General features: G+C 27.4%; 2 protein-coding genes across 4 annotated transcripts in view; both read left to right on the forward strand.

The window, feature by feature from the left end:
- Positions 1 to 315: 315 nt before the first annotated feature.
- Positions 316 to 6,617, forward strand: LOC129968625 (lysosome-associated membrane glycoprotein 1-like). Its single transcript, XM_056082716.1, has 6 exons — positions 316 to 485; positions 643 to 705; positions 2,466 to 2,734; positions 3,998 to 4,187; positions 5,123 to 5,281; positions 6,105 to 6,617. Exons 2-6 carry the CDS (start codon positions 660 to 662, stop codon positions 6,248 to 6,250), a joined length of 810 nt encoding a protein of 269 aa, XP_055938691.1. The 5' UTR covers positions 316 to 485; positions 643 to 659; the 3' UTR covers positions 6,251 to 6,617.
- Positions 6,618 to 8,227: 1,610 nt separating this feature from the next.
- Positions 8,228 to 18,871, forward strand: part of LOC129968624 (guanidinobutyrase-like) — a 28,039-nt gene continuing 17,395 nt past the window's right edge. The window contains exons 1-2 of one of the 3 annotated variants that reach the window (XM_056082712.1): positions 8,249 to 8,376; positions 8,498 to 8,633. The gene's annotated coding sequence lies outside the window, so the exon portion shown is untranslated. Of the gene's footprint in view, positions 8,468 to 8,497; positions 8,634 to 18,871 lie in introns of all 3 variants that reach the window. The other 2 variants (XM_056082714.1, XM_056082715.1) reach the window with 2 other exon arrangements.

The raw sequence follows: 18,871 nt of genomic DNA on the forward strand, positions 1-18,871 counted from the left end.
TTTCAACTTTTTATTATGAAATTGAGTTTTGAGCAATACTTATTCTTGTTAGAGAAAAGCATTTACTGCTTTGTAGAGTAAATGAAAAAAGTATGAAACACTAATATTATATTGTTCGTAGCTTTTAATCTTCATTGAATTTCTTTGCACCCGGAGTTTTTTCTGTTCATCTGATTCACTTTTCTTTTTAAAGAAGTATTTTCTATATCTTACAATTCTTCTTATTGAAAAAAATAGCAGATGAAACACATTCAAAAAAGTTTCTAATCATTTCTTCAATTTTTCATGTTAGAATAGGAAATAAAAACAGAAATGTTTGTCAATCGCTTTTCCTTGTGACAGTTACGTCATTCAAGTATTGTTTGCATGTGTATTTTCTATCAAGAACCATAGTAATGGCAATTCATGTGTTACATTAGCAGTCTGTGGTCAGTTTCGATTGCCCTATAAAAGACTATTCTCATGCTGTCTGGAAGTTATTAAAAGTAATTTTTTTTAAGTACATTGCTCCTTCCTTTCAGGTACGTTACTAATGTTCCCATAGGTGTTGGATGCGTAACAAAAGCTAGCATAATATATAACAAACGAATTCGATGCACAATTTTTATTTTTTGACATAACCTATTTAATTATTCCTTTCAGAATTGAAAACTTCCAAAATGGGTTTTATTCAATCAACATTTTTCGGTTTAGTTCTTCTGTGTGGTAAGTTAACATCTTATTTTAATTTATAATAATATTAAATAATCTTCTTATTACGTTCTTAGAAGTTCGTAGATTTTTAGAACCTGTTCTGTATCCATATTGGTTTAATGATATTTGGAGTTGTTCTGACTTAATATACAAATTAGTTCTGTGTTAAATAATACTATTTTACTTCATTACAGCACTTTTTTTTTTTTGAACTTGCAAGGAACTGTCGTATTTGTTTCTGCAAATCGTGTATTATGTAGTTTCCTCTTTCGCATGCAATTTTCGAAACGTGTATAAAAGAAATGCATTATTGTTACTTGCATTTTTCTTGTATATGCATTTCAACATATTAATGGTTTTTGCATTATCTGTAAAAGAATGTTTCTGGCCTTTCACGATGTGTTGATTTTTGATAATATTTAGAATAAAACAGCAGAACATGGTCTTTCATCTAAACGCATTTAAATGGTACTTATGCATATAAATGGTAGTGTAATTTGGTAATGGTGTTTGTAATATCTTTAATGATTTGACAAATATGACCATAATTTTCATGTCTGAAATCAATCATGTCTGAACCGAATCGTTAATTCGAAATTTTAAATCTTATTGTAATTTTTTTTTAATTCGATCTTGACATTGAAATAAAGAGAAGTTTATGTTCCAGCTTAATATTTAAATAATATTTATTTTCCCTCCCCCATCTTGTATGATTCCTTATTAACTAGAAAGCTCTTGAAATAAGTTGTTTCAATTCTAATTTGACATGTCTGCAATCTTTATTTATAAACGATTTTATGAACTATACTTCAGTGTATCTTTTGAACTTCTATTTAGTAGGAAAATAAATGGTACAAAATTGTTAATATAGCTTACAAAAGAATTTTAAAATAACTTTATAGCATTGGCTAAAATATTTAAATTTTCAGATCAGGTTTATGAGAATGTTATTAAATGTATTCAGATTTACTTGGGTTGAAATAGTGCAAGTTTTAAGTTTGTAATATTGTTTAATTTAAAATTGTGACCATTTTATGAATTGGATTTCAACATCTGTATTAAATTCTGAATCTAGGTGACTTCCTACTCTTTAAAAAAATTTTTCCTTGAATTGATTTTGTATAATTTTTTTTAAAATTACATTAATACCTAACAAAAATTATCTTAATACTTTTTTAAGACTACATAACTTAAACCCATTAAGTTATTAGGGTCTGGATATTTTTGCTAATCATTTTACATTGGATTCATATTGCAGTTAATATATTCTCTTGCTTTAGTTTGAATATAGACTGCCTTTTTATGGAAGGTAGTTTTAGTAACTATGATCTTATTGTGCTTAAGTAATTTTGGATTAATGGTTAAAATTCATCTTGTATCGGGTTTCCCCCTCCCTTACCATAATTGTATCAAAGCGACTTAATGTCTTAATGTCGTAGTAAAAATAACTTTAAATGAAACTTCTCCTGACCCTAGTCTTTTTTTTTTTTTTTTTTTTTTTAGTGTAATGCAATTATTTTCAAACTTCTTGGATCACTATAAAAGAAGTTGTTTAGTATGAAATAAATATTAAGTTTCTTATTTGTATAAATGTTTTTTTTTTTTTTTACTTGTGTAAATAATTTAAGTTGACATATTCATAGAAAAGCATTTAATTATGTTTATAAGCATATTGGGAAGAATTTCTTTTCGTCGCAAGTATAAGTTAATCTATTGGACATGCATTATATAAAACATAGATAAAATTAAGTTGCTTTAACTTTTTATTCTAGCCTTTGGGTCTGTAATTTTACAAGAGACAACTTCGGAACCACCTATAACTACTAGTACTATTGCATCGACAACCACAGAAACTCCAACTTCTGAAACAACATCCAAACCTACAGATCCTCCTACTACACTACCGCCATCGACTACTACTGTTCCTGCATCAACTACTCCTAAACCACCACTTCCTGAAGTAGGCTCTTGGAATATTTCCGATGGAAATGTAACTTGCATAAGAGCCGAGCTACAAATCGGTTTTAATATAATTCTTGGAGTAAGTCGTCATGAAATTGTAGTATTTTGTGTTATTATATTCTAATAACTTTAATCTTTCGTTAGGAGAAAAAAAAATCCTTAAATAAAAAGAACAAATTGCTCTTTTTTATTGACTAGCTAGATAATTGTTGCTTCATGTATATCCTGAATAAGTAGAAAGGAAATCAGATGAATTATAACATTATGAAAGTTCTTTTTATATTTCTTAAAATAACAATCGACTTAATAGCATCTCAACTTTTGAGAAGGGGGAGGAGAAATATTCATATTAATCTTAATATTTTATCTCAATTGTTTATTTCATTGAATAGTATTTGAAATGTACATTTGAAGTTCAGAAAAACTAAATAGAAAATATTTCAAATTATATATTTAATAAAGTTAAATTACTAGTAATATAAATTTTCAGGCCTATAATTTTTCTCTCTGTTCTGCTGTCTTATTTTAATCCTGACATTTTTATTCTGTAAAGATTTTTATGCGATTTTAAAATTAAGATTAAACTCTAAATGGTAAGGGGGGGGGGCAAGGTTTTTAGTTCTTAAAAATTACATTTGTTTAATCTTGAACATGCATCTTTAAATTCATTTAATTGTCGATTTATCCTTTAGATAATTATGCTAGTTTGAGATTCAATAAATAACTTATTTTTACTTTAAAATTTCTGATATTGAGGAATTTATACAATATACAAGCAATTTTTACAATATATAAACTACACATCATTATAGAGAGATGAAAAATGTATTGTGTTGAACATTATAAATTTTTATCCTTTTAGTTTTATATAAAAATAACTAATTCTGTTAAACGTATTTTTAGAATAGACTAGATAAAATGAATATTTAAAAAAAAAACGATTAAATTTCGACAATTTTTTTAAAAGATAATATAAAGAATATTCTAGTAATAAAATCGGCAAAGAAGGAATTTATTTTAAAGTCTACTTAACTTCTAATTCTTGATGAAGTAAAGACTTTTTCATCGATTGATATGTTAGAGGTTATTATGATGTTTTAAAACTGCAACTAACTGAATATATAAAATATATAGAAAGGAAATATTTTTAATTTTTTGTTTAAAAAAATCAATTGTAAATATTTTGATTTAATTGGAATAAGGTATTCACTTATAGCTGATTAACAATATTTTGAAAGCCTGTAAGAGATGCGTAACTATATTAAATTTTTTCACTCTTCAATTACTTTATTTAAAGTATTTCTTTGTTATACTCGACATTTAGAATATTTTCTTTTTGTAGGGAGTTGAGGAAAGTTTTGTCTTGTCTCCAAATGCATCCGATTCTGGAAGTGAATGCAAAGCTCCAAATGGAACCCAAGTATTAGCATTAACTTACAAAAACTATGCATTGACTTTCATCTTTGCAAAAGATTCTTCTAATGCTTTCGTACAGCATATAGCACTTGATTATATTACTCCACAGGGAGCAGGTAAGATGTTTATTCAATATCTTTGTGAAACTGAAATATAATCGTTTAATGTTTCCTAAGAAGGGAAAGAATGCATGTCTATTCAATTTCTTGTTAGGAGTATAGAAATGTTTGTTTATTTTAAAGATTGATTTTTCTAAGAATCTTTTTAAATAATATTTTCTGTATAATTACCTTTTTAGAAAAATTCAATATAAAATTTTTTCTTCTATGCTTCTATTTTACTTATTGGTAGTAAATTAATTTTTTCCAAATCTTGGGAATTTCTGCAAATTTAAATTTTTTATTTCATTCCTAGCTATATAATGATACACAAATGTCTTATATAAGGCACTGCCAGATTTACATTAGCTCTAGCTTGGAGGAAGGTGGGATGGTGTTGTATATTATTAAATGTACTTATATCCTACATCTTGAATAGTTTTTTAGAGACTTGTCAAGTTTAAATCTGGCACCAAGCTTGGTATTATATTTCTGTTGAGGATATTTATTTGCTCTTTTACAACTCGTATTGTATCTACCGGCCCCATCTCTTGCCTTTTTTTTTATTTGAACTTTTATTACAACCATATACATCAATTTTGCTGCATAAATTAAAATTATATAATGTACAGTTGCATTAAATATAGATAAATCAATTTTGTTTATTTCCTAAAATGTAGATTTAATATTCTGTTCATATATGTATTTTTAATGTGAAATGAAGTTATTTCTTTTTACAATCATATAATTTTTATGTAATCGATTATCTATTGATATATTTGAATTATAAATTTAGTTAATATATTTCATTAAAACTATCCTTTTTTTTTCCCCCTCCCTTATCTTAAATTAAGCATTTAACTTGTTATATAATTTAATAACTGCCATGACCAAACAGTCTTGTGTTCATATATAGGATGGCTGTCATTGTATCCAATTTATTTATTTTATAGAAATCTTCTATAATTCTTCCCAGCTGTTTAAGGCGAAAGTTGGAAATTCATTTCGATGTAAAACAACTGATACTATTCTTATGGGAAATGCCACCATGCAAGTCTATTATATTCATATTCAAGCCTTTGGAACTGCTGAAGATAATGGTTTTAATACAGGTAAAAAATGTTAGAATAAGCATTTTTTTAAATGATTAAATTAGGCCTAGTTTTAAATAGCAAGACTTTAATTTTCTTTTGAAAGTTTAATACAAAATTTAGATTTTCTAGGTATGGTTTTTCCCATATTAAAGAATTTTTGCCATGTATAGTTCATTTAATTACAATCCCAAGTTCCATGGGATATTGATTAGTTCCCCGATTAATTTACTTCTAAATCTGTTGAAAATTTTTTTTAATAAATACTTTGTTCATTAATGTACTTAATTCTCGCTACCGTTTAAAATGCAGGCTGCCAAGATCAAATGAGTCATGAAAAGCAATAACCATTTTATCTATTATCATGTATTTTGATTTTCTTAAAGAAAAAAATCTGTAAGAGTTAAATGATTGATAATGAAATAAGAATAGCTTGCTCTCATTATTGAAGTTATTATTATTGAAGTTATCTCATTATTGATTATTGCATAATGATTTTAGTATTTCTTGGTATTCAGTTTTATTAAGATTACAAGTAAAATTTAGACTGCAATTTATTTGTATTCTACAGAGCTACTTCTTGAATTTCCATATATACATGCAAATATGACTGACAATAAAAGAGTCATTAGAATTTACAATTCATACATTAAGAAATTCTTAGTGTAAATATTTAAAATGCTTCAAACTTTTTATATGTAAACTAACGTGTTCTTAATTTTGCAACTTATTTAAAAAAACTTCAGTAAAAGATGCCAAGGTTTTTATTCATTCTGTTCTTCAGAAATCGCATTTTTTAAAGTTATTTAATATAAATAAAATTTTTGATTTATCTTTATTACAGCTGAAGAATGCGAAGCAGATGATAAAGTGAGCGATATTATACCGATTGCTGTTGGCTGTGCTTTAGCAGCCTTGATTATAATAGTCTTGATTGCGTATCTTGTTGGACGACGAAGAAGCCGTCAGAAGGGTTACACATCTGTATAATTTGCTCATAAATGCAGTTGCAGCAACTGCATGCAATAGCACAGCATCTAAATCTTTTTGGTTACTAATTCTTAATGTATTAATTTTTAATTTCTCGCAAAGGTTTTTTATTTGGTTGTGAATGCTGAAACAGTGCCTTCTTGATGAAATCCAGAACTACTCATCAAATAGACAATATTGAAAGTATTGATGTAAAATGCGAATTGTTTCTTTTAATGTTAACTGGATTGGAAAGCTCATGTTATATTGTTTTAAGTGCACGTGTAAGTTTGTATTGATATTTGTTTTACTTGTGTTAAAATGAATTCTATAAGATTTGTCTGCCAAATGTTTTATTTACTTCAATAAAGAATTTTTTTAAATTGTACTGTAGTAATTGGCATTTTAAAAATATTATGCAATTCCTATTTTAAATTTTTATGACCAACTTATTCTAATTTCTTAATCAAATATCAATATTCTATTGCACAAATTGTTTAAAATCTAAAAGAATAAATTTATTTTTGTCAAATGTCTAGTAGATAATATATGTTTGAAATTAAACTGCTTTAATATCCCATCTGTAAGAATTTTAAGAAATGCAATTTAAAAAAATCCGACTACAAATTACTTATTTGCTCAATGAAACGTGGACATTTTTTGCAGCTGATATTTTTCTTACAGTCGGGTGATAAATGGAAGGTAAAATTATGAAGTTAATCTTCATTAATATGAATACACTTTCTGTAAAGGACTATGTTTAATTAAACATTCCCGTTGGAAATCTTGGAACTGAAAAATATTTTTCCTTGTCTAAGTTAAGGTTAAATACGTTAGTTACTCTTATAAGACAGTCGCAAATAAATATTACAGTATCTTGGTGAGCTAGTTGAGTTGCATTAACATTTCTGCTTTTGAAATGGAACTATTTTTACAGGAATTCCGTACTTTTAAACCATAGTCAGGTGACGATACCTAAACCGCCACTTTCTCCCCAAACTTCATTAGTAGAAAGACGTTTGAACTTGGACATATTTTATGTATGATGGATCTTCTATAGAATCGAATCTTGCGTTCGGAAATCCTACGCGACCATTGTACTGTCGGCGAACTGAAATGTATATTCAGTTTTCTTATTTAGGAGTAAGGTTATCAATTCTTTACTTTTGAGGAAAAATAGCTACAAAAAAAAAAACTTTTAATACATGATGCAGCAGTTATTAATTTATTTTACTTGAATCTTTTTTTTTAATTGAGAATTTATAGCGAAATGAAAATTGTACCCCCCTATTACAACCATTTTCTTACTAAGCTGAGCTCAAAAGCCCATAAATCCTTTATCTAAAGTTTATATTTTTCTAAATTAATATTGAAAACCATATTAAAGGAATTCTCATTTTTAATTTTTAAAAAATGATATTTTGGAACTAAAAGAAATGTATTAATTTGAGAATCTGTAATTTCGAGACGTATTTTTGTTCATTGCAAAAGGGCGTAACAGGCTTTTCAGTGTCTGAAAGTTGCGGTTTCAAGATTAGTTTTGATTCCAAAGATGCATCATAAATGGTTTTAGATCAAAAAGGAACTCGGTTGGGATTAGACTTGCCGGGTAAGTGTGGGTTTGTCATCTGAAAAAGTTAAAGCTACAAAAAGATTTTTAATTTTGAAGTCGGGAGAACTTTTAATTTGCTTTGTAGTTCAAAATTTTCAGACCAATTCACTCTATAAGCAAATATTGAAATACCATTTAAAAATAGCTGTTGAATTTTAATCTCGCTCACACCTTTAATAATATATGTTCGTCCAAAATCTGATTCAGCAGTAAACATCAATATATTTACATAAATTTGAAATATCTACATATATAATTCTATTACAAAAATTAAATAATGATTAATTTACTTATTATGAGATAATATGCTATTTTCCACTATGATTCATAAAAGTTGAGGTATTTTTAATTTTAATGGGGAGATTTGTGAAGGGAGTGATAAACAGACTAGTTTGAATTTGAACGGATCAGAAATACGGTGGTGTTTTGCCGAAGCAGCTGCTGTCAGTAAACCGTTGGAACTGTGCCAAATGCCGCTTATGTTTGTGTAAGAGTATTGCACGCTGCGGGAGATAAGTATTGAAGTAGCAGTAAGGTAAATAATCGTTTATTTTTTTTTTCTTTCATCAGGTTAAATTTGTGATGAAAACACTTGGTTCTAATGCGGCTATGTTTTCAGTCTAAAGGTATTAAAAAAACCTCATTTTTTTTTTTAGTAAACTGTCATGAATATGATAGTAAGGACTGTTGCGATGTTCTCAACAAAAACGAAACAATCGCGAATGAAACTGAATGAGAGCGACTTCAGATGCTTACAGACAAAAGTAGCTGAATAGTCATTCGTTTTGAAAGGTAGGCTTAGAACAATAAAGTGCGCATCGTGGATTTTGAAAATTTATTTCATAAAAGGCAATTACTAAGACGCATTTCTAAGTGCATGAAAATATAAAAAAGAATATTAAGAATGTCAATGTAACAAATTATAGTTTTTTTTAAATATTTATATGTAATTTTAAATTGCTTTTAATAACATTTTGTGATTAAATCTTTAATCGGAGACCCGATTTCAAAGGCCCTAGAACATATTAATTTCTTCGGAGTCAAATGTGCATCCATTTTTGTACTGCGGAAGTCTGGTACCAGCCCATCTCATCTTATTACATTTTAAATTAAATAATTCATAATTCATTTTAATTAATAATTAAGTAATTTGAGTAGTACTTCCCTTAAATAGCCCTTATATAGTTTGAAATCAATATTTTAAACTACACTTATTATTAGTTTATTTCATAGCATAGCATATTTAATATTAAATTACATAAACAGATTTCTAATCAAATTTTTTTGGTATTTTCCAGTAAGTTTTACAAAAGGTGAAAAAAAAAAAAAAAAGACAGCTCCCTATATCAACCTTTATTTATTTTATTTTTTTCGCGAACATCCGTTTAATGTTACAGAGTATGGTTCGAAGAACTTAACATAAATATTAATTATTAACCCATCATTCACCGAAAATAAACGAGATTCATTACTATACATATGTGAGTATAAAGATTCCTTTTAGTACTTAGGAATTTCAATTCCGGTTTGCATCTTAGTTGTAGGTTTGCTGTAATTCCTAAAAATTAATATGAAAGTTTTCGCTATTATCAGAGTGGACATAGGGGTTAAACACCTTTCATGAGCAATTGATTCGGCGGCTATATTACTTATGTTTGCTTTGTTTTAAATTTCTTTTGCGAAGCTTGATATTAATGATTTTTTGATTTGATGAACGATTTTTGGAAATTACGTATAAACACGATATACATGCGATTCCCACAATCAATTGTTATTTGTCTTAATTTGTAGTGTTATAAAGGTTGCATACTGTGTAAGTGTGATGTACAAGTATACAATGACTAAAATAAAATGATAATGATGAAACTCTTTTACCAAAACTTCTTTCTATTTTTTTTACAAATATTAAGATTATATACCTAAAACATGAAAAAATCTTGTTTAAGAATTATTTATCGTTAAAAATAAAGAAAAAACAAGATTGTGCATCAAAATTATATTAAATTATAAATTCAATTAATATATGAACCATCCTAATTAAGGTATCCGAACACGTTAAAAAAGTTGATTTTCGCTAAGAACGACATTTTTTTTTTTAAAAAAAAAGTCTTTTTTATTGAACAGACCAGTCTTTGAGCTATCCAAAACAGGTTTACTTTCGTCTCTACGTTAATTAGAAGTCAAGATATTAATATTTTTGTAATGATCGGCAAACTGGAAGTGGAAATTTAAATAACCGGATGTACTGATTTAAAGGGCCAAAAACATGTTTAAAATTTGTATAAACACAAATTTAGTTTTAAAATACTGAAATTTTTTTTGCACAGAAAAACACAAAAGGCCAATGAGAGTTTCAACGGTGTTTTGTGGAAATTTGTACTTAAAGATGCCTTTGTTGAGTTAAGAATCCTCAGATTAGGGGCTTTTATAGCCTGTAATACATTTTAACGTAGGTTTTATAAAATTAATAAATATCCTTAAGGTTGTTGAAGTGTATCCTGGTACAAATTCAGTTAAGCATTTACTGATCTCGACAAATTGAGAATAAATGAATCTAAGCCAAATTCACTGCCAGATGCAAAAATTGCTAGAAAAAAAATTTAAATGACCAAAGAAAAATTATTAAAATATTAGAAAGAAGAAGGCATAACCTATAAATGTGGTAAATTTTAAGTATGTGCGCCCATAATTTATTATTAAAATATGTTACTATATTCTTTAAATGCATTTTTCTCAAAAATGATTTTTATTTATTTGTTGCTCACTTCAAATCAAATAACTCAAAATATAATTATCATATTATTATGAAATTTGGTGGACTTTGTCTTCATTCTTTTTTCTAGGGGATGAACTAAAAGAATTTAGATCGAGTGAATTATTTTTTTAATTTACAGCTTATTCTTTGAATAATAACGTCATAAATTTACTAAAAATTTCATGATAAATTTTCGACTGGTTGTAAAATTTTCATTTATTATTATAACCATACGCTTGTAGTTCATTCCCTAGAAAAAACTATGTAGTTTATTTTGGTATAAGTTTTGTTCGGATGAAGATAATAGTTTTTAGTGTATCCAATTTGAAGTCCTTTAAGAATTTGCTTAAATTTATGCTATTTAATGCCAATTTTCAAAAAGTTGTAATGTTTATTTTAAATATTGAAATTTTATTACTAATTTTGAATAGTCTTGAACCCAGAAATATGGTTAAAGTATGCCTACACCGTGTTTTTCTAAAAAAGTACACCGAACGTGTTCGGATAGCTTAAATGACATAATATTATAGTATTATTGAAAAAAAAACCTGCCCAGATAATATATTTTCCAACTTTTTGTGTATTGTAATTTCAGTTTCTTATTTCTCACTGGTTGCCTATAAGAAAATGCACTTAAAATATTTTTTTAAATTTAAAAAATGTTATTGCAAATAAATTAGTACAATGGAAAAGATATTTTTCTGAATTTTAAGATGATGTATAAATTATTTTTGTGTTATAACATTTTCGGAAATAATCGTAAGGAAACGTCAATTAGCTTTTTTTCAAAATTTATTGAAATAATAATTTAATTAAAAAAATTTAAAAATCGCTCCTAGGTTCTTTCTTTTTACACTCCAAAGTACACAAGTGGCTCCTAAATGTTTAAATTTAAAATGTGTCGTGGTTTAGAATGGATTTCAAATATGAAATCCGTTTTTTTTTTTTTTTCCCATATCATCTTTACGTGATTGTGAAAAAAAAATTAATTTTATTATCACATGAGAGCATGATGTTCTTTTGAAATTGAGGTTTGTAATGTTAAAAAAAATTAGTCAGATATAAAGACAATGGGTCGTTGCAGATTAATGATTATAGGAATTAAAATTGTAGAAAACATTAAATATCAAGAAAATTTCCAAATTCAAAACATTTGACTTTTGATTCTAAATTGCAGCCATCTACTTTTCGTTTTCTAATTATATTATTGAAAATACCTCTATAAAAAGATTATGATATGAAAGTAATTTTCAAAATACTTCGGATGATATGATTCTTGATTGCATTTAATGTAACCAACTTTGATTTAAAAATGCAACTCTGCAATCAAATTTTATATTGCAAAATAAAAATATTCGCACATAATAACTTGGAAATTTGTGAAAGCAGATTTGTATTTTTTAAACGAAAATTAAAATGATAGAAATCAGAAATAAAATGAATCAGTGCAGTAATCATACATCGAAAAGTTTTTGGACTCATTAAAAATTAAAATTATCTCCAGTAATTTTTTCTTTACATTTTTGCATTCAGGTGACATTTAAAATATTGGTTGGCTTTAATTTTTCCTTTTTTACTTCCCTGTGCTCTAATTATTATTTTAAAATGGTTCGGAATCGCAAGGAAACTAAGTCAGAATTTGGAAATTGATTAGTTATCATTATAGTAATAGTAAATCAATTCGGCATACCGCTAAATTGCTAAATGTGTCTCAATCTATAGTAGAGTATGTAATAGAATATTTTAAAGAAGAAAATCGAATGAGAAATAAGGTAAGAAAAGGTCATCCAGCAAAATGAATAAGAAATTAGAGTTTTTAATAAATTGTGAAAAATCCATCCTCAGTACTATTAAAGATTTCTATTGAGTTTAGAAAAATGGTTTCTACTTCAGTTTCAGTTGAAACTATTCAATAAATTCTCAAATCATCTGGATTACAAGGATATTTAATCCCCAGAAGAAAAAAAAAATTCTAGTGCAAATAATAGAAAACTTACGCCTTTCTTCTCGAAATCAAAGATAAATAAGCTCGAAACGTTTTGGAATTATGTCATGTTTGTAGATAAAAGTCCATGGAGAAGAAAAAATAATGAGGAATCCAATCCGAAAATTCTATTGGAATAAAAAAGCATGGCAGTGGACTTGTTCGTATGTTGAGGTGTATTTTAGAATCAGAATTACGTAATTGGGATGTATTGATGGAATAATGAATCAAACATTTTATTTAAATATTTTAAAAGACAATTTGGATATTGGAAATAACTTTATTTCTATCAGGATAATACTTAAAGCACTGATATCCTCTGACGTTTTTATAATTGACCACAAAATCTGAAAACACGTGTTAATCATCGGATTGGGTGGATTTAAATGTTGGATTTAAACCCAACAGAACATATTTGATAGAAGTTAGGGTATGAAGACAAAGTGTTAATATGAAAATCGAATTAAAAAAAAAGTAATGGCGAAAGAAAAAAGGAACATTTATGCATAAATTAATACATCTACAACATTCTATGCCGAGACATTTAAAAGCTACTGTGAATGTTAGCAGGATATTCTACTAAATATTTATTGACCAAAAAATCATGGAATTTATTAATACTTAAAAGGGTATGAAGTCTTTTGCGGGTGAACTTTTTGATTTCCTTTAAAAAGTATTTTAATATTATACAAAATTTATATATTGAAATATTATATTATTATTGAATAAATATGATAGGAATTTCATCAATGAAAACTGGTGTTGAAAATTATGTAAATATACAGGGTGACTGACGTTAAAAAGTGGAATAGGTTTTTAATTCCATAAATATTGTTACAAACCTGTAATGCTGCTTCCCAGTACGGTTAGCTCTATCACCGGAAAGACCGATTTACAATCATCTGTATTGGGTGCTGATCAGGTGCTGCATCAGTGATCTCAGAATTTGGCGACAAACTTGGCGACCATTTTGGACTTTTGAATTTTCAAAACTTTGCTTTGATTCCATCCAGAGAGGCATAACCTATGTGCAAGCAAGAAGCGACAAGGTACATCTATATCACAACACAAGAGCGAACGAAATATTTATCCGCATTATTATGCACTGTGAGATTCTGATAGAGATTTCTTTATACGTGTCGATATAGGTAAGGGAATTATAGGGATCTTTTAACAGAATGTGCTTGGCTTGACAATTTTTTATCCCTTCACTCTGAGTGTGGAAACTTATCGACTTCAGGAATTTTAGAACTCATGTTGAATTAATTTAATAAAAAAAGGTGGAATTGGATCAGAAAATAAGAGAACATTTTAGAATGAAATTAATATGGGCTAAATTAAGCTAAAAATTAGGAAATTCTTCAAGTTTAAATTAGATTTTAAAATATCCATTACATATATAAATATAATTATTAAAAGCAAAAAAATAAATGAACCCCAAAAAGTAGTGTATTATAAAAACTTAGACAAAAAAAAAAATTCTGAGGTTCCAGAGATGAACATGTCTATGCCCTACTTATTTATTGATTTTACCTACTTTTGAAAACCTCTGACAACACCCAGTGTTACTGTTACGGTTGCCAAGAGCTATAAGATTAATTGATATTAAACATAAACTAAGAATTCTGTGCAGTGAAATTTATTGATGAGGTCTGTCTAACTACAGTAACGATTAGAAGGCAGGAATTTCACAGAACTCAGGCTCTCTTGTCCTAGATTGTGTGTCTCTTGTCCTAGATTGCTTTTCCCGTTCCATTTTTAAAATACCAAAAACCCTTAATTAAAGGTTTAACAGATACATATTTGGAAATCAAAGTGTACAAAAACATAATGATTTTTTAAAACAGTCTTTTTTCTATGTTTCTTGATAAACAGAGCATAAATGCCCAAATAAGGAAAGAGATAGAAGTCCTCTAGTCATAACAGAAATTATTTTATAGAAAATGGAGAAAACACAGATCTATCACATTTTTAACTTATTTTATATGAAAATTGAATCTTGTCTATAAAAAGTTGGATTTATTTAGTCATTCTGATTTTCATGTAGACCAGGGTTTCTTAAAAAACTATGAACACTATGGCTATTACAGTAACTCCTTTTAGACTCATCATTGATATGCATTTAAAAACACTTTTAAAACAATCGCGACATTCAAATATTTTATTAAAATTCATTGAAGCTTATTTTTTACTAATCAATAATTAATACTTTTTTTCTTTTCATATTCTACGATTCTGGGACAGCGATGGAATTATTTGGCGGTATGGGGAATGCGAGGTGTTAAATTATTGTAGGGTTTGGCGAAAAATGAGATAATTTCCATTCTGGAGAAATTTTCAATTACATTTATTATCATCTGGTAAAAAATAAACTCTTTCGTTTGTTCCAAGAACATTTTAATTCCAATTTTTGATTTTCCTGTTACTCAAGAAACGGAGCTGCCTGTTCCATCATTTTGTCAAAAAATAGAAGTAGCTTTTGGACTTTTTGTTCACTTCCATTTGGAAATCCATTTTTTTTTTATGTTAAACAACTTTCAATATACTCTTCAGATGAACCAATGAAGATTGCAAATTGCAAATATAAAATGAAACTAGTCCGCAAAGGCATGTAACCGAAAGATAACGAAATTTTAAAATGGGCTACAACTAGATAAAGCACCTAATGCACCAGATGTTACTGATAGAGAATATGATGTTTAAACAATGTAATTTTCTATTTGGAAAGCTAAAATCTATACTGTATTTCAGTTAAGGTTTTCTGCAAATGAAATTTTATTGCTTTACTCTAAAAGTAGGTCATTTGAGTTTACCCTATTCACAAAGCTCTGTATGATACCTCGATATCATAATTAATAAAATATTCAAAAGCGGACAATAATTTCTGCACATCTCTTCACCGTTACTCTGCAGTCTCGCTCCAGACTCAAGTCCATACATGATCTTCGCTCTTGACGTCACATGTAATGCTACGTCAGCGACAGCTGCGCCATTTTAAATGCGTGATCAGACAAAATATTTTATAATTATGATGATTGATTCTTTTTTCTGTAAAAACTTATTCTGGAAATAGAAAATGAATTTTTCTAACAAAAAAACAGATCGCTCAAACAATCATTTATGGGCCACACTATTTGAAAAATAAATTTTTGAGTAAAAATACTTTCCTAATATGTAAGAACAATTAAGGAAATTTATCAACAAAAGAAATGTCACATGGGGTAGAAATTTGAACTTTGGAATTTCAAACAGCTAATTTGAATTTCTCGGCATATTATTAGTAGATCTCATTACTGTTTTGTATTACTGTTACTGCATAAAGTAATACCATAGAACAGATGAATGAAATATTAAGGATTTAGTGACTCATTAATATTTTAAGTACATTTTTTTATTATTTATTAAAATATCAAATGCATAAATTGGCAAATGATAGTCACGTCATCTTTTATATTGATTTTGGATTCATCAACTACAGTTTTTAATAGAATATTAAGGCAAGATAATTAGAAATGAAATATTTTGATGCATTATGATGATTTTAAATAAGTTAATTTAAATAGAGCGATTTTAACAAATTTGCATTGTTGAAAAATTGTCTAGAATAGATAATAACGCAATTTTTAATTGACATATTATCTGTAAATTGCAACGCGCGTGATGGAAAAACTGAAATGTTTCTGCTTTGCTAAGCGTTAAAAAAATTGACTCGTAGACCAAAGCAGATCAAATTTGACGCGTAATTACTACTTAAGTAGTAGTATCCCATTAAATAAAATGTTTATCAAAAATTCTTATTCGAATTTTACTACAGAATTCATCAAAGTATTCAACGTTTTTCTCAATAACATCAAAACCTATTAATACATAAAAATCATTTTTATATTACTTTCATATTTAAAAAAAAGAAGAAAATTCATTGACGCCAATTTTATTTCTGTACAGTTTTCTTTTCTAATCTTTTTTTTTAATTCAAAATATTTTGACGTATGTTTTAGAACAATACTTTTAATCCTTAGAATTACCACGTTACACATGCATAATTTGCAACGAATGCAAGTTTTGTGTATAAGTTATCATTGCTAAAATTAAGAGAAAAATTTCATAAGATAAAGAAGATCAGTCATGAAGTTCAATCATGCTACGTACGATGTTTTTCGAATTAGAGATTCAAATCTCTATCAGTTGTTATTTAGTAGCCCTATTATTATTCCCTTTTAATTAAAAAATTATCAAATTGTAATGTTTTTAATTACGTAGGATCATATTATTGTCCAAAAATCATATTCACGCCAATTCATTTTCGTACAAATATTTTCTCTGATTTTATTAAATTTTTAAAAATATCTTTAGTATATATTTTGCGGCAGTGTATTGTCTTGGTTACTGGATTAAAATTCATGATACAATGCATTATAATGATATTAAAATCATTTTTGTTTTGAGCATTGCATTGCTTCCGTATAGTTAAGAGCAAATTTTAAAATAAAATAAAAATAAACGAATCATATGCGAAGTTTAAAACAGGAGTTTCTTTTACCTCTAATAATTATTGCTTTGTTCTTTGCAATCTAATATTCATAACGTTGTTTAGATTGTAATTATTTCTTGTCTAATATTGTTAATATAAAAATATTTTCGTCTATAAAATAAAACTGAAATGCGGGTTTTTTTGCCTCTATAAAAATCTAAATAACTAAATAAATTTACTTCAATTTTTTGCCACAAAAACTGTGAAGTACTAAGAACATTTTAGTGAATTTTTGTGACAATTTATTAAATAGCTAATTTCTTATTAATAAAAAATATATATCTTTATTGTGAAAGCAATCAACACAGCGGCACTTAAAATATGTTTAGTAGTCTAAATTAAAAATAGTTAATGCATAGACAAAAAAGATTGTTAGATGCAATTTATTTTACCTTATTATTTCTAAAAAAATGTTCTTTAACTTGAAAACCTTTTCAGGTACTTAAAAAATTAATTCAAAACTTGAATTTTTATTTATAATGGTGAATGGAGATTGAAATTCACTGTTGAAATCGGCTGCCTTATTTCATGTTGCAAATACATATTTAGGATGCTTCTCACAATTTTTATCTAAATTTTATATTATTTTTTAAAATAATATTAAAAAAGGGAAAGGAGAAAAAAGTGGAAATTTTTTCTCAAGCAACTGCTTTTTCAGCATTTTGATTTTATTGTTATTGAAACATGTCATTTTGAATCTCGGTGGCGAGGCCATATCTTGAAGTCCATAACAGGGTCCGAAGGACGAGGGTGTTTTTTTTATAGTAGTCTTCTATTTCAAGGAACATTTTTTTTAATAGAAGTCTTTTATTTCAAGGTATCGCAAAACCGTGGCAAGTTCCTTATCCTCTTCTTTCGTAAACAGAATATTTATTTTTACAAAATCATTCAAGAATATTTTTTGACGATATACTCGATAAAGTTTTCTGATAATTCAGAAAATTTTTAAATTGAGCTACTCTCAAAAATTGATGCATGACAAAAAAAAAAAAAAAAAAAAAAAGGTGGGGGATGGTCACCCTAAGACTTTTTCGAATATTGTCTAATAAAGGTGTTAAGGCTACAAATGCCTTACATGGCATTGGCGAACAATAATTAAGAAATATTGATCTTTGGTGTGAATTTAGCATCTTTATTGAATCTATCGTGTGATCATTGGCGATTTTTTTAGAAATTAATCCTTGGCATTTAGCAATAGGTACCCCAAAATCGAATTTATGTTTTAGAGATATCATTAGCAATTTGACACATAACTGCAATTGCTGTCAAAAAAACGCATACCAATTTTCAAATATTTACAATTGTATTTTTGAGTTACCTCGTTTTTATGCTTGTGAAAGTATGGATCGACAGAAAATGAACTCGTTTGGTTCGAATTTGATTAGTATCTACATTTTAAACGTTAAATCTGAGCACCCAATTTTATACATCTAGCTCTCTTCGTTTTGTAGTTATCATGTTAACTTATATTCACACTAGCGGGTATACAGACTTCCTCCGAATGAATTTCGTTTAAAATTTGGTAGAAATATGCAAATTTGGTGCAAAGACCGTATACCAAATTTCATCAGATTAGATTAAAACATTTTTGAGTTATCTTTATCACAGAGAGACATAATATCAAAAATGTGTTTTTCGAACTCGGGGAAGTCTAAAACGTGACTATTTGACAAAATTTTGAGTTCGAATTTTTTAAGGATTACAGTGCTTTCTCTATAATTTGTGCACAGGAAAGTTAAACGAAAAGCATGTCAATAGAC

This window comes from Argiope bruennichi, chromosome 5, assembly GCF_947563725.1.
Source record: "Argiope bruennichi chromosome 5, qqArgBrue1.1, whole genome shotgun sequence".
Lineage (NCBI taxonomy): Eukaryota > Metazoa > Arthropoda > Arachnida > Araneae > Araneidae > Argiope > Argiope bruennichi.